This window comes from Xenopus laevis, chromosome 9_10S (assembly GCF_017654675.1).
Source record: "Xenopus laevis strain J_2021 chromosome 9_10S, Xenopus_laevis_v10.1, whole genome shotgun sequence".
Lineage (NCBI taxonomy): Eukaryota > Metazoa > Chordata > Amphibia > Anura > Pipidae > Xenopus > Xenopus laevis.
The window spans coordinates 24,475,822-24,497,646 of NC_054388.1; the positions used below are offsets into that span (position 1 = coordinate 24,475,822).

A 21,825-nucleotide genomic window follows, 5' to 3' on the forward strand; every position below is an offset into this window, starting at 1 on the left:
GTGTAAAATGCATTATTCAGATGCATTGTTTGTGCGCTGATAATGTAGATACTTGTTTAGCCTTAAGAAATGACAAAAAGCATTGATTTTTGGGGGGAGGGCATTCTAAGTAATGTATCAGTGTTTGTAGATGATAAAATAACTATCAAGCCCAATAAATGATATCCAGGATGTGGCATCCTTGCAGCAGGATCTTTACAAACTGGCATTCTGGGCCACTAGGTGGCAGATTAAGTTCAGTGTAGATAAATGTATGGTTATGTGCTGGGATGTAAAAAAATACATGCTTACCTCTTTCACCCTAAATAGGACTGTAGTAGTTTAGCAACATATAGGAGAAGCACCTTGGGGTGCTTGTCAATATCAGCAAGCAATGCCAGTCAGTAGCTTCAAGGGCAAACAAAGTTTAGTAATAAAAAATAAATGAATTATCGGGAAGAGAGCAGGAAAGACCCTAACTAGCATATGCAGTGCAGTTTTGGTCTCCAGTGCTCAAACTAGATGTTTTTGAAAGAGAGTCCAAAGAAGCTCAATTAAGCTGGCAAAAGGGTATGGAAACTCTCTGCTATTATGAATGACTGGCCAAGCTGGGAATGTTTTTGATGGAAAAGAGCTACATGAATGAGGGATGTGAAAACTATGTATAAATATATAAGGGGGAAATTCAATAAACAGATTCTTTTTTTTTATTAGTAGGTCCTTCCAGCTGACACAAGTGCATTGATGTCTGTTTGAGGAAAGGAGGTTCCATCTTAATATACAGTAGTATATACAGTATAGCAGTAGCTTCAAGAAGGAATTGATTATTTTTTTAGCAAGTAAGGAAATACAGATAATCACTCCACAAGTTGATCCAGGTACTAGTCCAATTGCCATCTTGGAGTCTGAGACAAATTGGAAAGGCTTCATATGGGTTTTTTTTGCCTTCCTCTAGATGAAATAAAACTAGGCAGGTTCCACTTACTGTATATGTAAAATGATAAACTCAGTGGACAAGTGTCTTTTTTTCAACCTATATTACTATAATAAACTGTAAATTCTATGTTGATCACAAGCCTTATTAATTGTACTGCTGTCGAACAAGGGGGTTTACTGGCTTTTTAACTAAATAAGATATGGCAAGTTATAATACTATCCTTTATACTGTACCCTGATACTAATGGGACTGTTGTTGGAATTTTTAATTTTCTTTAATTACGTTTAGAGGAAAATTCGTGGCCTTAGAAAATATAAGCTGCAAGATCAAATCTGGTTGTGAGGGCCACCCACCGTGGCCAGAGGGAATCTGTACCAAATGCCAACCCAGTGCAATAACACTCAACAGACAGGTAAGGCTTTGTCAGCTTTTAGTATGCTGCTAATGGTGCAAATGAACTTTTCAGGGCTGATTTACAGAATTGGCTGCTAATTTTTCTCAAAACCCTGTTTTCTCTTCTTAAACACTAATGTTAGGGATTATTTACAACATTCTGTAGGTGCTAAAGTGCCATAACCAATAATAGTAAGTAATAATAGTAAGTTCCTTGCTCTTCTCTGGATTCTCTATAATTTACTGATGTCCCATTTGAGTGCTGGAGACCCAGACTGTATGTCATATTCTAGATGGGGCCTTACCAGAGCTCTATACAGTGGAAGAATAATCCCCTTCTCCCACGAATCTGTGTTCAGGATCTTATTTGCCCTTGAAGCTACTGACCGACATTGCTTTCTACAGCCAAGTTTATGATCTACAAGGACACCAAGGTTCTTTTCCATAATAGATTTGCCTTGTGAAGTCCCATTAACGGTATAAGTTTACTTTACATTTATCAATATTGAATCTCATCTGCCACAGATTGCAAATTTGGCAAGATCCTGCTGCAGGCATGCTGCATCCTGAATGGAATTAATTGAACTGCATAGTTTAATGTCATCTGCAAACACTGATACATTACTAACAATACCTTCCCTATAGTCATTAATGAATACGTTAGATAAAAGTGGACCCAATACAGAACCCTGTGGGACCCCACTAAGAAGCTTACTCCAAGTAGAGAATGTATCATTAATAACCACCCTCTGTACCTGATCCTGTAACCAGTTTCCTATCCATGTGCAAACATCCTCATTTAAGGGGAAGGAAACCTAGTCGGCGCAAACCCCCCCCCCGTTTGTTGCCCACCCTCCCTACTCCCCCCTGGCCTACCCGTCCCGATGAGCGAATGCCCCTAACTTGTTACTTACCCTTCTGCGCAGGTCCAGTCCAGGGAGTTCACAGACGACATCTTCTTCCATGCGATCTTCTTTCTGCTTTGAACGGCGCATGCGCAGTAGGATCATTTCGCCGGTACGATCTACTGCGCATGCGCGTGACTTTTGGCGCAGATCCGTACCGGCGAAATGATCCTACTGCGCATGCGCCAAAACGCCGTTCACAGCAGTAGGAAAATTGCGTGGAAGAAGATGTCGTCTGTGAACTCCCTGGACTGGACCTGCGCAGAAGGGTAAGTAACAAGTTAGGGGCATTTGCCCAGCGGAACGGGTAGGCCAGGGGGGAGGATGGAGGGTGGGCAACAAATGGGTGGGGGGTTTGCGCCGACTAGGTTTCCTTCCCCTTTAAGCCCAACCGCCCATAGTTTAGAAAGCAGTTTGTGAGGCACAATATCAAAGGCTTTGGCAAGATCCAGATAAATCAGATCTACTGCCCCCCCCCTCTGTTTAGCATCTCACTTACCTTATCATAAATTTGTCTGTATGCCCTATCCTTCCCCCCCCCCCGTTTGTTGCCCACCCTCCCTACTCCCCCCTGGCCTACCCGTCCCGCTGAGCGAATGCCCCTAACTTGTTACTTACCCTTCTGCGCAGGTCCAGTCCAGGGAGTTCACAGACGACATCTTCTTCCATGCGATCTTCTTTCTGCTTTGAACGGCGCATGCGCAGTAGGATCATTTCGCCGGTACGATCTACTGCGCATGCGCGTGACTTTTGGCGCAGATCCGTACCGGCGAAATGATCCTACTGCGCATGCGCCAAAACGCCGTTCACAGCAGTAGGAAGATTGCGTGGAAGAAGATGTCGTCTGTGAACTCCCTGGACTGGACCTGCGCAGAAGGGTAAGTAACAAGTTAGGGGCATTTGCCCAGCGGAACGGGTAGGCCAGGGGGGAGGATGGAGGGTGGGCAACAAATGGGTGGGGGGTTTGCGCCGACTAGGTTTCCTTCCCCTTTAAGCCCAACCGCCCATAGTTTAGAAAGCAGTTTGTGAGGCACAATATCAAAGGCTTTGGCAAGATCCAGATAAATCAGATCTACTGCCCCCCCCTCTGTTTAGCATCTCACTTACCTTATCATAAATTTGTCTGTATGCCCTATCCTTCCCCCCCCCCCCGTTTGTTGCCCACCCTCCCTACTCCCCCCTGGCCTACCCGTCCCGCTGAGCGAATGCCCCTAACTTGTTACTTACCCTTCTGCGCAGGTCCAGTCCAGGGAGTTCACAGACGACATCTTCTTCCATGCGATCTTCTTTCTGCTTTGAACGGCGCATGCGCAGTAGGATCATTTCGCCGGTACGATCTACTGCGCATGCGCGTGACTTTTGGCGCAGATCCGTACCGGCGAAATGATCCTACTGCGCATGCGCCAAAACGCCGTTCACAGCAGTAGGAAGATTGCGTGGAAGAAGATGTCGTCTGTGAACTCCCTGGACTGGACCTGCGCAGAAGGGTAAGTAACAAGTTAGGGGCATTTGCCCAGCGGAACGGGTAGGCCAGGGGGGAGGATGGAGGGTGGGCAACAAATGGGTGGGGGGTTTGCGCCGACTAGGTTTCCTTCCCCTTTAAGCCCAACCGCCCATAGTTTAGAAAGCAGTTTGTGAGGCACAATATCAAAGGCTTTGGCAAGATCCAGATAAATCACATCTACTGCCCCCCCCTCTGTTTAGCATCTCACTTACCTTATCATTAATTTGTCTGTATGCCCTATCCTTCATAACACCATGCTGATTGCTGCTCATAATGCCATTTGCCAGGACAACATTTTGGCCTTGGAATAATTTGCCCACCACGGATGTCAAATTTACTGGCCTATAATTGCCAGGCTGAGATTGTAATCCCTTTTCAAATATAGTAATTAAATCAGCTTTCCTACAATACGTAGTGTACCATACCAGATGAAAGCGAGTCTGTGAAAATCAGTAATATAGGCATGTCTAAAAGCAAACCAAGCTCTTTTAGTACTCAAGGGTGTATTCCTTCTGGCCTTGGCGCCTTGTTAACATTAATTTTTAGTAAAGCTTTATGTGCCATATCCTGAGCCACTGTAGGTTGTGGGTGAGCCAACAGTGCAGCTATGAGGTGGGTCTGGGAACTCTGACTCCTATATACTGAAGAAAAGAACTGATTTAGCACATATGCCTTTTCAGTATCTATTACAACCACGCAGGTACCATTATTTAATGGAGCCACACTCTTAACCTGCATCTTGTTACTATACATCTTTTTACTATACTTAAAAAAACAGAAGTGTGCCTTTAATGTCAGTATTTGTTTTTGATTTGTTAGGGCTTAGAATTGATGTATTTTTATTTGATCAGTGGAAGGATGATATAGTAGGAAATGTAGAAACTGCCAAACCACTAGTCAGCTGACTGGTTATGGCATAATGATTAGGTTAAATGCCGTGAACTATTTTTAGTGGGCGAGCACTTAAGTTTAAGGAATCTGTAGCACAACTGTTAATTTTCCAGAAAATAGCAAGCCTGTGCAATGCTAAATAACATAATGCTAAATAAAAGTATTTTTTTCTAGGGAAACACCTAACCATCTTGAATCAATTCTATTTTTGAATCTGTGTGTTTTTTAGTCTGCAGCCTGCTCATAGACTTCATTAATGCACCCACTGGGAGATATTTGTAAATATAAACTTTAGAAGATTATGACTCTTTCTCAGAATTAGAATGTCTAATAGCAGTGTTGTTCTGTGAGTCACAAGTGTATGTTTCCTGCTTGTGTATGTTTCCTGCTTGAGACAGGTTACATTCCTTATTGTCTCTCTCTGACTCTAGAAATATAGGCATGTGGACAACATTATGTTTGAGAATCACACCATTGCCGATCGCTTCCTAGACTTCTGGCGCAAGACTGGAAACCAGCGTATTGGTTATCTATATGGCCGATACACTGAGCATAAGGATATTCCTCTGGGTCTAAGGGCAGAAGTGGCTGCTATCTATGAGCCTCCACAAGTAAGTTCTAATGGCTATTGTTAATAATATTGAAGTGAGATGATTTTTAATATCTAGACTTTATGCCGTACAGCCTGTAACTGCAGTTAAGCCCTCCACCTCCTTAGTATTTCTAGCTATGAGGTGATGCAGGTAAATGTACTTCTGCACTGCTCAAGCATTTGCATCTAGCATGCCTATGCCAGTAGGGTTGCTGCAGTATACTATTTGATCATCTTATCCCTTTTCTTTTTTCATTTGTTCATAGTCAAAGTCCAGTTCTTATTAATATGCCTGCTTGACATAAACTTGCTTTTTTTCTTTTACACCAAGGGGACACAAGTGATGTTGCTCATAGCAACCAATCGGCGATTAGATTTCAACAGTCACGTACAAGTTAGAAAACTAAAGAAAAAAGATCTGATTGGATGCTAAGGGCAACATCATCTGTGATGTTTGTCTCTGCTGTTAATAAATACAGTATCCCTAAATGTAAAGTTGAATTTTTGTTGTGATATTAAAATACCACTTCTGTGTTGCTACTGCTGTGTACAGACATAATAGGAGTCCATTATAAAAGTGCCGTTTGGGACACAAATCACCATGTTATTTATCCATAATGCATGATTTCTCCCATAATTCCAATGTAATTTGCAGTTACATAAGCATAAATTGATCCTGTACATTTCCCACATGCCATGGTAATACAGATTAAAAAATCCAAAATTGCTTTAGCATACTGATCCAAAATTAGTGATTTATTGGCTCAAAAGTAGACGTAAATGTTGGCAAAGTTTCAGGCCAAACTGGGCCATTATCAAGCCTGAATTTACACACCAAATACTATGTTATTTAATTAATTTAAAGGAGAGAGAAAGTCAAAATCTATATAGTGTCCCTGATAGTAGGCCTCATAGAGCACTGCCCAATCGCTAGGTTTTTTTTAAGAAGTAACTCGTTTTACTAAAGATTTCCACTGGGTAAAGTCTCTGCCTTTTGATTGAAACACAGCTGCCATCTTAGAAAAGGACACATTGCTGCAATAATAATCAATGCGCATGCACCAACATTCCTCTACCCCTGACGTGTTTCTCATTATACCCGTGGTGGAAAGAAAATTAAGTGATATAAAAGAGTTAAACTGGCCCCTCACTCTGCTCTAGTTGCAGTCTGTGCGAACTGTGAACCTGCCGGCAGCTCTGAGAAAGAAAGGGATCGAGCGTTGTCAAGGAAAACAGCAGAATAGATTCCTATTGGCTGGTGGGCGGGCAAATGAAGAGCATGCAAATGAATTTAGGAGGAGGCCAGGACAGAGGGAAGGAGTGTTTTAATTAGATGCATGCGCAGAGTGAAAGAAAATTAGCTTAAGAGTCTGTTCTGTGCCCGAGGCGGTGGGGTGGGAACATGAAGAGATTTTGCTGACGTCACCCAGCTCTGTGGCTTGGATTCTGCTGGCAGTTCATTTACATATGAATGAAAGCACGGCACAGAATTCACTGTGCACAGTAAGTGATAAGGGAGAATGCCTTTGCTTTCAGCCAGCATGTTGATTAACCTTTCGTTGGCCTTTAAAGGAGAACTGTCACGAAAATGAAAATTTAATATAAGCTTCATCATACTGAAATACAATCAATTTAAAATTCTGCATTATTTCTGAAATAATCAAGTTCTTATTCACTATTCCTCTCTCAGCATCATTGACAGTTATAACCAATATATCTTGTAGGCAGGGCTCAGGCCCAGATTTGTGGCAAGGCCACAAAATGCCCAGGCCTAGGGCGGCACATATTTAGGGGCAGCATGCCGCCCAGCCACATCAACGCGCCTCACCAGGAGAAGCAGAACTGGGAGCAGAAGAACTGTAAAACTGTGCGTGCGTGCACGTCTGAGGAGGGGGGCTCAAGAGGCAGCTGGCTTTGAAAGGCATAGTTTAGAAAATCCAGTGCTGGGTGGGCTTCCTTTCCTAGCAGATGAATTTGTGCTCACTCAAATAACTGATTCCAGTACAAACAAAATCTAACAAAATAACTGACTTTTGCACAAATCCTGCATGTAGAGCGACATGCTGTCTGGTGATTTTAAGAGAGTGAGTCTTAATACATCTTCTAGGCAAAAGGAAGCCCCCTATAATATATATTGGATATAGCTATCAATGAATATCTGACACCCAACTGCTATATGAAGTGAGAAATGAAAAGAAACAAATGCTGAGAGAGGAAAAGTGAACATAAACTTGATTATTTCAGAAACACTACAGAATGTAGTTTTTATTTATGCTTTTGCTTGGGTTGGGGTACAGAAGGCAAAAATGGGGTGGGGAACAGAGTCATGAATATGCAATACTATGGCAGATAACTACAGAATAACAGTTTAAGTCTTTCATGCGTCCTGATATTATTACTAAAATACAGGTAATGGTTGGTACTACACACATTATACCCATATCCACATCTATTTCAAGAGCATGCCTCATTCCATTCATCCCATGTTTTGTTATATTTACCTGGGCAGCCCCTGGCTAGGTAGGTCAGTTGGATAAGTCACAAGTTTTTGTTTGAGACCAAGCATATCTTTTTTGAGGGGGGGTTACGCTCATCCATGTCATTATCAATGTCTTTCTTGCGTAGTAAAGTACAAATCTCCAAAGATTCCATGTGGGATTGGTCGGTGTTAGATCATCCGTTATTCCTGCATAATAATTTACACCACTTTCAACAAAAAAGATAACCGTGCTATGTCTTTCATTGCCCAGAAAGGGGGGGGGGGTTCTGGAAAAAGATTTTTAGTGAAGCAGTATACCGTTGTAATTAAATCAAATGTGAAAAACTGTCTGTCCAAAAATCAGGGAACCCTTGCAATTTTGCTAATTTGAATGCATTTAACTGCTCAATACTGATTACTGGCAACATCAAATTGGTTGGATTAGCTCGTTAAGCCTTGAACTTCATAGGCAGGTGTGTCCAATCATGATAAAAGGTGTTTAAGGTATCCAATTGCAAGTTGTACTTCTGCTTGACTTTTCTCAGAAGACTGAGGATCCTCAAAGCAACTCTCAAAAGATCTGAAAACAAAGATTGTTCAGTATCATGGTTTAGGGGAAGGCTACAAAAAGCTATCTTAGAGGTTTAAACTTTCCATTTCAACTGTAAGGAATGTAATCAGAAAATGGAAGGCCAAACCCAGGTCTGGCAGACCAAGAAAAATACAGGAGTGGCAAATACGAAGGGTTGTGAGAATGGTTATAGTAAACCCAAAGATCACCTCCAAAGACCTGCAAGAACATCTTGCTGCAGATGGTGTAATCGTTCTATGATTGAGCACAATTTGCACAAAGAACATCTATATGGCAGGGTGGTGAGAAAGAAGCCCCTTCTGCACTCATGCAACAAACAGTCATTTGTTGTATGCAAAAGCTTATTTAAGGAAGCCAGTCATTTCATCAAAGTGCTTTGGACTGATGAGACAAAACTAGTTATTTGGTCATAACAAAAAACGCTTTGCATGGCGGAAGAACAACTACACATTCCAAGAAAAACACCTGCTACCTACTGTCAAATTTGGTGGAGGTTCCATCATGCTGTGTGGCTAGTTTAGGGACTGGGGCCCTTGTTAAAAGTCGAGGGTCGGATGAATTCAACTCCATATCAACAAATTCTTCAGGATGACAATGACCCTAAACACACTTCGAAATCTACAAAGGCGTTTATGCACAGGGAGAAGTACAATATTCTGAAATGGCCGTCATAGTCCCCCGACTTGATTATCATCGAAAATCTACTGGATGATTTGAAGCAGGCTGTCCATGCATGGCAGCCATCAAATTTAACTGAACTGGAGAGTTTTTGTATGGACTAATGGTCAAAAAGACCACCATCCAGAATCCAGACACTCGTCAAAGGCCGAAAGTGGGGTAAGTGTGAATTACCCCACAATGGTAGGGGGTGGCCGGATATGCTGAGGGGTCTATGTTCTTGTCTAGGGGAAAAATACTATGTGTGATACTTCCTGCGATGATGGCCCTGGGTCATTGAGATATAGGGAAATTACGTTGTTCAACCCTCCCCAGAAGCAGTCCTTTGATATTTGCTGAGGATCTAATTAATATTGCCAGAGGCCCAATTGCTAGTGCAAATTGGAGTGAGAACAGCCCTGCCTAGTGCCACTGCAGCTGGAATGGGTGGGATATGCAGTTGTTTACCGGTATGCGTTCACCTGAGGATTTATATAGTAGCCTAATCCATCTGATAAAGTCTGCTCCTAAATTGAACGTGGCAAGGACCTGCTACAGAAAGGCCCACTCCACTAAGTCAAACACTTTGGCTGTGTCTAGGGATGTCACCACTCTTGTTCCTATATTGGAATGAGTGTCTTGTAAGTTGGTATATAGTGGTCTTATATTGGCTACAGTTGATCTCTGTGGCATGAACCCAGACTGATCCTCATGTATAATTTCTGTGATTGCTTGCTTGAGTCTATTGGCTGATATTTTGCAAGGATTTTGGCATCCACATTTAGCAGTGAAATAGGTCTGTAAGAGCTTGGAAGGTGTGGATTTTCCCCTTCCCTGTGGACTAACACTATTGTGGCTTCTCAGAAGGTCTCATCAGGATGTTGTGTATGTGTGGTGCCAGTTTTTTGCAGTACTATTTGTACCAATCTGTGGGATATCCATCTTGGCCTGGGGCTTGAGGGTAGGTAGTTAATGGCATCCTTGACCTCCTCTACTGTGATTGGGCCGTTGAGTGTTTGCTTTAATTCTGCAGGGAGGCGTGGAATTGGGATCCTTTCTAGTAAGTTGTGGAACTGAGGTTCAGTTAGCCTTCGAGGTGTAGAGAGATTGGTAATACTTCAGGAATACCTCTGCTTTGATTGAGGGGTCAGTCACTATTTCGTCTTTGGGTGTCTGGATTCTGGCTATAGCTGTTGTGGCCCCCCCAGTCTTTGCTAGATATGCCAATAGTTTCCCCTTTGTCAAAGGTGCGTTGTGTTGCATACAGTAGTTTCTGTTGGGTTGTTTTAATTCTGGCTTGCTCTGTCTTTTGGGCTTTCTCAAATGTAGCCAGGTTGTCTGGTGCTGGGTTAGCTGCGTATTGACCTTCAGCTTGGTTTAGTGAGATTTGGAGGAGTTGGACCTCATAGGATGCTGCTGCCCTTGTTCCTGCTATGACGCTTATCAGGTATTTACATTTCCCATCCCTACCTGTCTCCAACATGAACAGGTCTCAGTTCCCATAACAAACCTTATCAATTAAATAAACAGTTAGTTGGGGTGTATCAGCAGTTTGGATCACCTATACCATGTCACTTGCTTCTGTCAGGTGGAGCTCTGCCTCAATCTTGCTTATAATAATACCCTAGGTTATGCATAAATACCCCTGTCTGTTGACGTCCGAGAGAAGCAATGCAGTCAGAGATGCAACTGCTTATATATTCAACCATGTTTACATTTCTACCAGCGTATCTTAGTCTCCGTGTGGTTTCGCATACAAGTCACTAGGGTTGAGGAGACTGCCTCATACAGATTTAAATAAACAAGGAATCCTGGGAATGAATTACAAACAAGCTCCAAGAAAATCCCATTTACATGGGTTTATCCTATAGGATAAAGCTCACCCACTGGGTTTTTAAAGCAGAAGCCAGGATAATAGCTGATCAGATTCCCAACTACAGACCGGTTTCGCCTTTCTTGAGGCCTGTTTTCCCCCTCAGAGGGGGAAAATTCCTTTTGATTCCAAAATGGCTAAATTGAAATCTCTAGTTCGCAGTGCTGGGTACCCAAATGGCAGAGCTAGTCCAATTGCCCTGTGACCCCGGGTAGTGTAAGGTACCCTATCAAGGCACTAGAGCTTATGTCTTTCATGTATGGGATCATGCGTCAAGGAATCAGAGTACGTGTATATGGTTGGGTCTTGTGAGGCAGGCTGCCGCTCCCGGCCCTCACGCCATAGCTACCGCATTTATTGAAGCAGCTGACCTTGAGATACAGTTATTATACTCCCTGCCTTTACTGGTTGTTGCTGTTTGAGGGAGCCACCCGGACCCCTCGTGAGTCCAGCCAGGCAGAAGCTTCTTTAGGCGAGGTAAATAACATGGCTTTACCGTCTGTCTGTATTCTGAGCTTGGCTGGGTAGAACATTGCGCAAGTGATATTTGCTTCCCGCAGACGCAGTTTGACTCCGACAAATGCTGCTGTTTGTTTCTGAAGCTCAGCTTAGTAGTTGGGGAATATGTCGATTTTGCTGTTGTCGTGGGAGAGCACCGGGATACGACGCGCCGCCTGTAGCACCTCATCTTGTCCCTAAAGTTCAGCAGCCTTGGTGGTGCCCCTGGGGGTAAGTTCCAGGATGGTATGTGGTGTGCCCTCTCTACAACAAACTGCAGGAAGAATCGGGCCTCTGTTAACTTTTGTCTGAACCACTGCTCGGCGAACAGAGTTGGGTCATCTCCTTTGGAATGCTCAGGAAGGCCCACCACATGTAGATTGTTCCGTCATCTGTTTTCATAATCGAACAGTTTGACAGCTAGTTTGTGGCTTCGATATTGAAGTTGCTTTATTTGGGCTGTGAGAAGGCTGAACACATCTTCTAGTCTAGAGACGCGCCCCTCTACTTCCGCTGTTCTTTACAGAATGAGAGATGAAAATGTTTGCACTCATAATTTTTACGAAGATCAAAACTTGTTTGTGTACAAATGTTGCAAGCATGAACTGAATTGGAGACTGTGGTTATGGACATTGACGAGTATTAATGGCATTGAATTGTAATGGACTCAGGGATGCACATTTATCAAGGGTCAAATTTCGAATTCATGTTTTTTTAAACTCTCATTAACTCGTAATTCGACTAGTTGAGATGTATTCATAAAATCTAATTTTTAAAACGCAAACTAATTTCCGAAAACTCTAATTGAATTTAATTCTAGTTTTTTTTTCTCTGAAAAAACCTTGAATGTCAGGAAGGCTAGAAACATCACCAAATTAATCACTGGACCTCTCCCATTGACTTATACAGTAATACATCAGGTTCTGGGTGGCGAATCGTCAAATTTGAGTTCTTAAAGGGCCAGAGTATGGCAAATCTCGAAATTCAAATTAAAACTCAAATTGAATTTGTATAATTCACAATTCGAATTTGAGAGTTTTGACAAAAAAAAAGTGAATTTTCACTTCAATCTTTAATAAATCTGCCCTTTAATGGATCATTTGGCACTTACTCTCCCCTCCCAATTACCCTCTCTTTCCCCCACCCTACTTTCTTTCCCACCTCCTTGTTCATTATTCAACACAGTACTTGGTGTGTAAATTCAGGCTTGATAAAGGGCCCAGTGTGGCTCAAAACATTGCCAGCATTTTCGCACTAACAATTTTGGATGTGTGCTACAGCAATTTTAGATTCTTTGACAATTGACCTGGGCAGGTGTCCTATGGACTGTATAGCACCTAACACCTGAAAAGGTAGAGCACGCCAACATTGAATGGTAATACAGATTGACTGACTGGTCTTCTGGTCTGCATGCAGATTGGAACTCAGAACAGCCTGCAGCTACTTGATGATCCAAAGGCTAAAGTAGTAGATGAGATTGCAGCCAAGCTTGGACTAAGGAAGGCAAGTACCTATAAATGTGGGGAAGCATGTCCATCTACAGTTTCTTGTAGGGACTCTGGTATTCTATTATTCAATGGAATAGTAATGAGTCACCAAGTGTACTAAGGTCTAGTCACCCATAGCAACTAATCAAATGTTTGTTTTTAAACAGCTGTTTAACATCAGTTAATACTACAGGTGTGGCATCTGTTATACAGAAACCCATTATCCAGAAAGCTCCAAATTACAGGAAGGCTGTCTCCCACAGACTCCATTATATTACAATAATCCAATAATAAAACATTGCATTGTATTTGATACAAACAAAGATATAATTGTTCCTTATTGGAAGGAAACCCAGCCTATTGGGTTTATTTAATGTTTACATGATTTTCTGGTAGACTTAAGGCATGAAGATCCAAATTACAGAAAGCCCCAGGTCCCGAGCATTATGGGTAATAGGTTCCATACCTGTACATGTTTATTGTTTGCTATGGGTGTGTTGTTCACTGTACTGTTTGTATATCCATAATATGCCTTACTTATTTTTTTTAAATACACTCAAGTTGCATTATTACCTAATGATTCTTCTCAGTCTCTAGTCGTTTATTATAAAAAATTTAAATACCACTAATTATTATGGTGGACTGAAGAAGGGATACATAGCTTAAAGAAATTGTGACACCTAAAATTAAACCTTTTTTTACATCTATCATAACATTGTCTTTGAATGCTATTTATAATTTTGCCATAAAAGTATTTACTGATGATTTTACATTACCTATCTGATCCCCCATGTTTCTATGTGGAGGCTGCCATATTTGTCCATCAGTAGTCCTTTAGCATTAGAAACTCTGACGGGCTGAGAAGGGACAGTCAGGTTGGCAAAACAGTCAGGTTTAGGAACTTCAAGTAACAAATACTTACATAAGCAGACATATTAGTTAAAAAACAGCATGATCCATAGATACTTTTTTATGTGCATTAATGTTTTGAAAAATAGTTTTTTAGTGTCAGTATCACTTTAAGGCTTAAAGGAGAAGGAAAGGTTCAAATTAAGTAAATTTTATAAGAAAGGCCTATATGAATACACCAGTAAACCCTCATAGTAATGCTGCTCTGTCAAAAGAAACACAGCATTTCTTTCCTTCAATTGTGTACACACAGTTTCTGTATCAAACTTCCTTTTTTTAGCTTAAACCTCCAGGGCATGGGCATGGGCATGAGCATGCTCAGTTCTCTCCTCTCCCCCCCCCCCCGCTGTAATCTGAGCCCAGATTTATGAGTGAGCAGGGAGAGACTCAGGCAGGAAGTGATGTCACGGCAAGCTAATATGGTGGCTGCTATCATAAACAAACAGAGATTTTCTAGAACTGTTTGCTAAGGTATGGTAAAGCATTCTACAGAATGAATATAGAGTTCTAGCTTGCACTGTTGTGTCTAATCTATTGGCAATAAACTGCCTCTATAGCAACAAACTGATTCAGTAGAATGTAAGTTTGCCATGCTCATTATGATCCTCTCTTATGGCAAAGTTGACAAAAGAGCAGAGCTCTTTGGCCACCTATATGCTGGCCTAATTCAGGCTGATCCGATAGATATCTAGCTGATTTTTGGCCAGATATCTGTCGGGTAGGCAGGGCCCCATTTATGAACAGATAAGTTGCAGACTAGTCGGTCTTGAGGGTCCGTTAAATCTGCCCACATAGAACCTTTTTACTCTGGTTCTAAGTACATTTAATATAGAGCTGTAGAAATTGGTTTGAAGAGAACGTAGCAATGTTATTTTGTTTCTCTATAAAGGTTGGCTGGATATTTACTGACCTCGTCTCTGAAGACACAAGGAAAGGTACAGTTCGGTACAGTAGGAATAAGGTTAGACCAAGCTCTGTCTCCTTTATTTTATTATCCATTGTCAATGTTGCACTAGCAGTGAAAACTTTTTTTTTTTTTTGCCTTAGGACACCTATTTTCTAAGTGCTGAAGAATGCATTACAGCCGGCTATTTTCAGAACAAGTATCCAAACCTGTGTCGCTTGTCACCAGATGCACATTTTGGTTCAAAATTTGTGACAGTTGTGGCAACAGGTAGGGTTCTGCTAATTTTTTACACTAGTTCAGCCCTCTATTCAGAAGCTTTCCATGTGAACCAACTGTAGTGCTACCATCGCAGAAATTATACTAGTTGTTCTGCATGGACACTAATAGCTGTCTCAGAGAAACATGAGGTTACCTTGTTGAAACCTTAACTTTGTGAATTCAAGTGTTGCATGTGAATTAAGTGTTAAGCAGCGTTAAAAACCTAAAGGCGTTAGTGTTTGTTGTGCATGCTGGGAGTGCTGGGTGCAAGAAGGGAGTAAGTGCAAATAACTGACTGCTGTGTGTTCTGTGAGTTATCTGACTGAGACAAACCGTTTTTTCTTTTCTCTGTTTGGGGTAAACTCGTAGATACATTGATTGCATTTATTTTCTTTTTGTGTTTTAGCTTTAGAGTTTCTAAGGGAAACATTTTTTTTTTAAAAAAAAAAAGCATTTATTTCCCTCTTCTTCTAATTAAGGGGGAGGGAGGAGTTAATCAGGTAAATTCTGATCAGGCTTTGTGTGCTTTGTTTGAAACCTTAACTTTGTGAATTCAAAGCGAGAGTGGGAGCTGCTAAGCGAGTGTTGCATGTGAGTGTTAAGCAGTGTCAAAAACCTTAAGGCGTAAACTGAAAAGGCATTTGTGAGGAATTGCATTTGGGAGACTGTAAGTACCCAGTGTAAATATGAGAGCAAGTGGGTTTGCTGGTATTACTCAGTGTGTGTTGTGTCACATGTATGTGGTGTTGGAGCAGCAGTTCCATGCAGTATTTACATGTGAGAGATGTCGGTGGGTTTTCATCTTGGAATCTGAACTGCAGACTCTAAGGGGTGAACTTGCAGCACTGAGAGCAGCGGCAAACGAGGGGGAGGAAAGAACCCTCACAGAGCAACCACTGGCAGGTGCTAGTGGAGTGGGGGAGGAGAAGGGGCAGTGGAGGCTAATGAGGGAGGAAGGGTTGTGACAGTCAGGAGGGGAAGTACGGGACAGAAGGGTAGGGGGGCTGGTCCACAGCTTGTCCAAAACAGCAGATTCGCCGTTTTGGCTGAAGATGCTGGGGAGGAAAACTCTGAACTGGCCTGTATGGAGCAGACTGACTCTCAGAGAACCCTGGGAGGCAGTGGTTCTAATACGGGTGGTGGGGGGAGTACAAGGAAGGATAGGCAGGTTTTAGTTATAGGGGATTCAATTATTAGAAAGGTGGATAGGGTAATCTGTCGTAAGGTCCTTACATGCCGAACAGTCTGCTACTTGCCTGGTGCTAGGGTTCGGCATGTGGTGGAACGAGTGGACAGATTATTGGGAGGGGCTGGGGAACACCCAGTGGTCTTGGTACAGATAGGTACCAATGACAAAGTTAGAGGAGGTGGAAAAGTCCTCAAGAACGATTTTAAAAAACTAGGTGTAAAGTTGAGGGCGAGGACTTCCAAGGTAATTTTCTCAGAGATATTACCTGAGCCACGAGCAATGCTAAGGAGACAGCGGGAGCGTAGGGAGATTAATGTGTGGCTGAGAGATTGGTGTAGGGAGGAGGGTTTTGGGTTTTTGGAGAACTGGGCTGATTTCTCAGTCGGCTATAGGCTCTTTGCTAGGGATGGGAGGCACCTCAATGATGATGGTGCAGCTGTTTTGGGAGAGAAGATGGGTTGGAGGAGATTTTAAACTACGCATGGGGGTAAAAGATTCAGTGGAAAACAGGTTAGATGAGATAGTGGGCAAAGAAAGGGAAAATGGGGGAGGAGATTTGGCTGGGGGTACTGTTAAGGATAGGGAGGGCCACATGTCCTATGTTCAATATGGTACCAGTATTAAATGTATGTTTTCAAATGCAAGGAGTCTGACTGGTAAAATGGGAGAGCTGAAGGTGCTGGATGTAAAATATGATGTGATTGGTGTGGCTGAAACATGGCTGAATGAGTCACATGACATGGGCAGTTAATATCAGTGGCTATACTTTGTTTCGGAGGGACAGAGGTAATAGAAAAGGAGGAGGGGTATGTCTGTTTGTTAGGCAGGATTTAAAAGCTTATATAAAGGAGGAGGTTATGTTAGAAAATGAGGGGGTAGAAGTCTTATGGGTGGAGTTCTTCACCAACTGTAAAGAGTCCAGCAACTTAATTGTAGGTGTATGCTATAGACCCCCTAATGTAAGTGACGAGGAGGAGGCTAAGCTCCTGATGCTAATAGAAAAGGCTGCTAGTTTGGGTAAAGTAATGATAATGGGAGATTTTAATTACCCAGATATTGACTGGAGCAACAGTACTGCCAGATCAGTTAATGGGAACAAGTTTATAAACTTGTTGCATGACAATTTTATGGCACAGGTTGTTGAGGAGCCTACCAGAAAAAATGCTATTCTGGATCTAGTGATCTCAAATGACCCAGAACTTATAGCAAATGTGCAAGTCATTGAACCCCTGGGTAATAGTGACCATAATGTTATGTCATTTAATGTCTGGTGCAAAAAACAAATATACACTGGGGCAACAAAAACCATGAATTTTGGAAAAGCTAATTTGTGCCTTGAGGGCTGCCCTACAGAGCATTGATTGGGGCATTAAGTTTTCAGCTAAAAACACAGAACAAAAAAAGTTGTCATTTAAAATGATATTAAATCATTACTGTTCTCAATTTATTCCCTTAAGGAGTAAACGTAGAAGCTCTAAGAATCATCCTATGTGGCTTAATACAGAAGTAAAGAAGTTAATAGGAAAGAAGAGAAAGGCATTTAAAAACTACAGATCTGTTGGGACAGAAGCTGCATTTAATTAATATAAACACTTCAATAAATGTTGTAAATCAGCAATCCAGAAGGCAAAGAAATGAAATGAAGAGTTAATTGCGGTAGAGGTGTAAACTAACCCTAAAAAGTTTTTTAAATATATTAATAGTAATAAGATGCAGGTTGAGAGTGTTGCTCCATTAAATAACGGTACCAGTGTGGTTGTAACAGATACAGAAAAGGCAAATGTGCCAAATCAGTTATTTTCATTAGTGTATACAATAGTGGAGTCTGAATTCCCAGGCTCACTTTATAGCTGCACTAATGGCTTGGCTCAATCTAGTCAGTGGCTGACTCAGGATATGATTCATAAAGCTTTAATAAAAATGAATGTAAACAAAGTCTTGACAAACTGGCAATCTGGGCAGCTAAGTGGCAAATGAGATTCAATGTTGATAAATGTAAAGTCATGCACCTGGGATGTAATAATATCCAAGCCACGTATACCCTTAATGGGACTGCAATAGGCAAATCTATTATGAAAAAGGAGTCCTTGTAGATAATAGACTTGGCTGTAGCAAGCAATGCCAGTCAGCAGCATCAAGGGCATATAAGGTCTTGGGCTGTATTAAAAGGGGCATAGAGTCACGGGAGGAGGGGGTCGTTCTTCCACTGTATAGAGCACTTGTAAGGCCCCATTTAGAATATGCCGTACAGTTTTGGTCTCCATCACTCAAACAGGACATTATTGTATTAGAGAGGGTACAGAGAAGGGCAACTAAGCTGGTAAAAGGTATGGAAAATCTTAGCTATGAGCAAAGACTGGCCAAATTGGGGATGTTCACGCTGGAGAAGAGGCGCTTAAGGGGTGATATGATAACTATGTATAAATATATAATAATCTCTCTAATGCTTTATTCACTAGGAAGTTTTTCCAGCTGACACAAGTTCACCCGTTCCGATTAGAAGAAAAGAGGTTCCGCCTAAATATTCGGAAGGGATTTTTTACAGTGAGAGCTGTGAAAATGTGGAATTCTCTCCCTGAATCAGTTGTACAGGCTGATACATTAGATAGTTTTAAGAAGAGGTTGGATTGCTTTTTTAGCAAGTGAGGGAATGCAGGGTTATGGGAGATAGCTCTTGATCCAGGGACTAGTCCGGTTGCCATTTTGGAATCGGGAAGCAATTTCTCCCCCTCTGAGGCAAATTGTTGAGGCTTCAGATGGGTTTTTGCCTTCCTCTGGATCAACTAGCAATTAGGCAGATAAAAAAACTAAAAAAAAAACTACGACATTGAACTTGATGGACGTGTGTCTTTTTTTTCCACCTTACTTACTATGTTACTACTGTGTTACTATGTATGAAATGGCATTTGTAAAACATGGTATGCATGACTTGTCCTACTTTGACTTTTCAGGAGGCCCAGATAACCAGGTGCACTTTGAAGGATATCAGGTGTCTAACCAGTGCATGGCACTTGTACGGGATGAGTGCCTCCTGCCCTGCAGAGATGCTCCTGAGTTGGGTTATGCCAAAGAGTCCAGCAGTGAGCAATATGTACCAGATGTTTTTTACAAGGTCAGTGCTCCTTAACAGTGTCATTCTTTAAAGAGCAACTATGCAAATTATGCCTGTTCCAATTTAATCCAAGCATTGAATAGTCTTATGTCCTTGTGTTCAGTCCATTTAGTTAACCAGCGAGTCAGTGACCTGGGGTTTCATTAGGGTATAGACAAGGGCATTTTAATCAAAAACCCCTGAATCTCACCCCCCCCCCTTGAACCCCTTGAGTTTATGTACAGCCCTATACATTTCCTATGAGGCTGCTGCAAGTGTTAACCAAATTGGACCTTACCAAAAGAAATACAGACCTACAAATACTGTATATATAATTATATATATATATATATATATATATATATATATATATATATATATATATATATATATTATATTGTCTTATTTCAATGAAGCTGAGTGAAAATAGTGTTGATTGAAAACAGAAGCTTTATATTAAGTAAGCACGTTATACATTTCAAGTTATTTCAGATGGTTTAATATTTTTTTATGCAGCATTAATACATTTTTAATTTAAAGGGAAACTATCGCAAAAATTTAATATAAGCTTCAGCATACTGAAATAAAACATTTCTAACTACAATCAATTAAATATTATCGTTGAAATAACTGATTCTGCACAAACTAAATCTAACAAAATAACTGCCTTTTGCACATGTTCTGCATGTAGAGAGACATGATGTCTGGTGATTTTAATAGAGTGAGCTCTAATACATCTTCTAGGCAAAACGAGCCCCTGTATAAGATGTATTGGATCTAATTGTCAATGATTATCTGACACCCAACTCCTGCATGAAGAGAGAATGAATAGTGAAGACTAACTTGATTATTTCAGAAAAAGTACAGAATATTTAATTGATTGTATTAAGAAAGTTTCTTATTTCAGTATGCTAAAGCTTATTAAATTTATTTTCGCAATAGTTCCCCCTTTAAATAAATCTAACTTTTTAAAATTTTGCATTTAATTTAAATTGCATTTGTAATTCATTTCATTTTTTTTTAACCTTGTACCCAATGTGTGAACTTATATTAGGATTAGAATACTGTACTGTTGCTGACAAGAGTTTGCATTACACAACATTAAACTGAAATGAGAGCTTTGTGGGAAATAATGACCAATTCTAATACTTCTTCTACTCCCTACATATGCCTTCTTGCACATTAGACATATTAGCCTATGACTGTGCCCTTCATCTTTTGTTTTTACATTTGGATGCTGGGCCTCAATGTGAAACAACTCAAATTCAAAAAATGCTGCTTACAAGTTTATTCAAAATGTAGGCAGAAACCTGAATGTTGTTAAATCTTGTACTGATTAACCCTTTCACTGTCAGCCGATTTGTCTGATTTGGTACCTTTATTGCCAGACCATTTTTTTAACATTTTGTGCTCTTTCACTTTAAGGGGCCTTTCCTGGGAAGGTCTTTTAGTTTACCCAGAAAAACAATATATCGTTTTTTTTTTCAGGACAACCTAAGGTTTCAAAATATAATTTTATAGAATAATAATAGAATTTTGCTGTTATTCCACTTCTGTAAAAAGATATAGACTTCTAAGTGTCTAAAAATGGGAATAAAAAGAATGTTTCCCAGAATAAAACACATATATATCAAAAACATAATTTATTTTATGTACGAGAACACTGCAGATTTTGAAAGTTCTATGTCTCCTGAATGCACCAATACCAAATATATTTAGTTTTATGGAGATTTCTCACTTGTATAGTTCAAAAACTCCAAGTAGTACACTACCAAATTTCCAAAGCACTGCTCCACAAAAGTGCATACTTCTGATTTCAAGGCCAAACATTCCACTAACAATAGATAGAACAGATTCTGGCGAGTCCAAAATGGGTAAATATATCTTGTACTGAAAAGTTATCTTAAAACTACGAAGTTGTAATTCTTTCCTAAAGTTATCATTTTTTATAAACATTTTTTAATAATTTGATTAATGACCTCAAAGCTTCCAGTCTACAGCATTATATCTCCCACATATTAGCTACCAAGGCAAAACCCTAAATATGAACGCCAGGAGTCCACAGTTTGATGCCCAATGTGTATTGATTTACCTGAATAGTTGTATGTATAATTTGTAAAAGTTTACCTAAGTATGTGGCAAATAGGGGCCTCAATTATAGACATCCAATTTGAGCTATCAGTTCTGTAATTCCAGATACTGCATATTATGTACCTTTAGACCCCCTAACTTTACAAATACTCCCAAAAAAATATCTTTTTAAAAAGTACACAATTGGCAACAAGCGAAAAGACACCTTTGTACACAAAAGTACCAAACTGCAAAGCTATGCTAAAAAACAGATAAAGAACAATAATGGAGGAATAAAATTGCAATAGAACTACAAAATAACTGATCCAACAACGTAATTAGTAGGGATGCAATGAATCCACTATTTGAGATTCGGCCTAATCCTTGGTGAAAGATTTGGCCAAATACCGAATCCTAATTTGCAAATTAGCAGGAAAGGAAAAAAATCTTCTTTTGTGACGAAAAGTGATGTGATTTCCCTACCTGACCCTAATTTACATATGCAAAATAGGATTCGGTTCAGCCAGGTACAAGGATTTGGCCGAATCCTGCTGATATAGGCCGAATCCTAGATTCGGTGCATCCCTAATGATTAGTGATCAAAATACCTGATC

General features: G+C 40.7%; 1 protein-coding gene across 1 annotated transcript in view; it reads left to right on the top strand.

The window, feature by feature from the left end:
- The window catches only part of nploc4.S (NPL4 homolog, ubiquitin recognition factor S homeolog), a 44,846-nt gene that overhangs the window by 11,606 nt on the left and 11,415 nt on the right, over positions 1-21,825 (top strand). Inside the window, exons 7-12 of the mRNA NM_001086958.1 lie at positions 1,205-1,328; positions 5,041-5,220; positions 12,717-12,803; positions 14,586-14,657; positions 14,744-14,870; positions 19,002-19,162. Of these exons, the coding sequence (NP_001080427.1) occupies positions 1,205-1,328; positions 5,041-5,220; positions 12,717-12,803; positions 14,586-14,657; positions 14,744-14,870; positions 19,002-19,162 (751 nt within the window). The remainder of the gene's footprint in view (positions 1-1,204; positions 1,329-5,040; positions 5,221-12,716; positions 12,804-14,585; positions 14,658-14,743; positions 14,871-19,001; positions 19,163-21,825) is intronic.